General features: G+C 48.2%; 1 protein-coding gene across 1 annotated transcript; it reads left to right on the top strand.

The window, feature by feature from the left end:
* Positions 1–7: 7 nt before the first annotated feature.
* On the top strand, positions 8–2783 carry ENTR1 (endosome associated trafficking regulator 1; the record flags this gene model as incomplete). The annotated part of the gene is made up of 6 exons (XM_031057282.1): positions 8–154; positions 593–666; positions 802–913; positions 1570–1632; positions 2204–2340; positions 2623–2783. Coding segments are annotated over 6 exons (627 nt in total), but the record flags the coding sequence as incomplete, so codon positions are not given.
* Positions 2784–2954: the final 171 nt, after the last annotated feature.

Raw genomic sequence — 2954 nt, 5'->3', positions numbered from 1 at the left:
GGGGCCCGCAGGGCGGGGGGACGAGCAGGAGGACGAGGAGGAGGAATGGAGCGAGAGCTACCGGCCGCTGGCCGTGGAGCAGGAGCACCTGGGCAGCGCCGGAGCCGCCCCAGAGCCGGGCCGGGTCCCCCCGCCGCAGCCGAGCTACGAACAGGTGAGCGCGGCCCGAGTCCCGGTACCGCTCCGGGAGAGCAGCTCCGAGCCCGGCACCGCCTGCCCCCACCGAGAGCCGCTGGGGAGGAGAACGAGCTCTGGAAATGTGCGTTTCAGCACGGTCAGGTCCGGTTCTTTCTCTGTCCTGCTGCCCCGCACATGACCCGGGTGACTTCCTCGTGCTCCTGCCCCTTGGGGTCACGGTCATTATAGTCGGCAGCATTAATTAGGCACGTTTACATTGGCGGCTCAGTGCCACGTTCCTGTGCCCCGCAGTGGTTTCCAGATGGATAAACTGAAGGTAAAATTAAACCTGAATGTATTAGAAAGCACAGGGATTTCCAGCATTAAAGCTGAATATTCTGTTATTGATCTTGGAGTGTTGGTAATGTTGTGAAAACGCGCTTCAGTCCTAATAAGAATTTTTTATTTTTTTTAGCTAAAAGAAGAGAATGCTATCTTGAGAAGCAAGATCAATAAGCTTCAGATTCTGTCTGAAACTCAAGCAGACAAGTACGTGAGAAGAATTCATTTTCCTTGTAACATGAAACCACGAGATTCTTGATCCTTTCCCAGAATTTCCCTCCGAAAGTATTTAATGGTACAAGTGCTTAGTGTGTGCCATCTCTTATTTTTTTTTTTTTGAAGGATGAGGAAGCTTGAGAAGAAGCTTGAGGAAAACAAAATCAAAGAAGAAAAGGAAGCACAGGATTTGGAAGCAATGGTGCAGCACGTGGAGCAGAATCTCCAGCTGATGACTGTAAGTGTTGGCTTCAGGTTAAGTTCAGATGTCAGGAAGAAATTCTCCCCTGTGAGGGTGGGGAGGTTCTGCAGATCCCAGAAAGGAGCAGTGAGGAGGGAAGGAGGGAGCTGTTCCTACATCCTAAAATATTCAGAACACTGTGTGGTGTAACACAAACCTGATCCCTCCAAGTTCTGTGCTGGAATCACTCATTCCCATGTGGCTCAAGCTGCCTCGGTTATAATTATTATTACTACTATTATTATTATTATTATTTCAATTATTATTTTATTTTTATTAATATTAATTTCCATAACAAGTTTGATCATTATTATTAGCATTATCATAATCATTTATTATAGATAATAATATTCTATTTCATTATTATTTAGAATAACATAGAAATTTATTATTCTGTAATGTACTACTACTACTATTATTATTAATTATTATTATTATTATTTCAATTATTATTTTATTTTTATTAATATTAATTTCCATAACAAGTTTGATCATTATTATTAGCATTATCATAATCATTTATTATAGATAATAATATTCTATTTCATTATTATTTAGAATAACATAGAAATTTATTATTCTGTAATGTACTACTACTACTATTATTATTAATTATTATTATTATTATTTCAGTAATCTCTGTTCTGTTGCAGAAAAGGGCTGCCAAGGCTGAGAACAGTGCTGCCAAGCTGAGGCAGGAGAATGCACAGCTGCAGGTACACAGCAGCACTGCTGGGGCTGCAGGGACACATCTCGGAGCTGAGCCAGTGCAAAGGACATTCCAAGGGTTTTGCAGGCTCTGAGGAAAATGCTGGCTGTGTTTTTAGGCTCAGTAAAGGCTTGGGAGTTGTGTCCTGGCAGAGCCTGGGAGGGCATGGATGGTGCAGTGGTGAGGAGCAATGGGCAGAAACTGAAATGAGGAAGAATTTCCTTCCATGGAGGGTGGCAGAGCCCTGGAGCAAACTGCCCAGGGAATTCAGGGAATCTCCCTCTCTGGAGACATCCAAACCCACCTGGAAATGTTCCTGCCACACTTCCTTGGCAAGGGTTGGGCTGGATACATCCAGAGCTCTTTCCAACCCAAATGATTCTGGGCAGACACTCCCTGCAGGCAGCTGGTCAGTAATCTCAGTCCTGTTTATTGCACTGTTTATTGCATTATTTATTGCATTCCCTCGTGTCAGTCAGTGATTACATTCCAGCCCATCAGCTGCTGTAGGAATGCACCATTAGAGCCCCTGCCGCGGTTCCGGGGTTGTTTCTCACTGATTCCTCCCCTCGGCCCAGGCGGAGCTGAGGAATTCCCGGCTGGAGAAGGAGGAGCTGCGGGCGGGCCAGGCGGGATTGGCCGCGGCCAAGCAGAACGCGGAGGCGGCGCTGCAGCAGCTGCTGCAGGTGACAGCCAGCTCCCGGGCATCCATCAGGTCAGCTGCGCTGGGACAACCCTCCCACACCCTCCTGGGCTCACAGACAAACCTCCTCACGGCGTTTTTAGGGTTAAAATCAGGGGTTTGTGTTCTGTACCAGAGGAGCTGCTCTGTGTTCTTACCCGCGATGTGTTTCCTTCAAGTGTGAACATCAGTGGGAAGTGGGAGCTTCCAGTCCTGATAAAATGCTGCTTGATAAATCATAGAATGTGGGGAAACTCCCCCAAAGCTGCCTGGCTGCCTGTCCCCACGTGTAACCCTGCATCTCTCCCACTCCAGGCAGCTGCTGTCTGGAGCAGAATCCCTGCAGCTCGTGGCTGATCTGCTGAAATCCATAGACAGAATCTCTGAGGTGTCAGAGGATGGACGCTGAGTGACTCACACAGCACGGAGCACTTTGTTTTCATATGGAAACCATTACTAAAAAGTGAATTTTTTAACCTTGGCCTCATTTTGACGCGTCAAACTGCCGACCTGGCTTCTCCATCCCCTCCCAAGGGATCCCTGAACCGGGAAGGGAGCAGCCCGCAGCGCCGTTCCTGCGGGGCCGGGAGCGCGGTTCCTCGTCCCCGGGCACCCGCAAATCCCCGGGCTGAGCTCGGCGAGCCCCG

The sequence above is a fragment of the Geospiza fortis genome, unplaced genomic scaffold (genome assembly GCF_000277835.1).
Source record: "Geospiza fortis unplaced genomic scaffold, GeoFor_1.0 scaffold27, whole genome shotgun sequence".
NCBI classification, from domain to species: domain Eukaryota; kingdom Metazoa; phylum Chordata; class Aves; order Passeriformes; family Thraupidae; genus Geospiza; species Geospiza fortis.
This window is presented reverse-complemented; position numbering and strand designations above follow the sequence as displayed.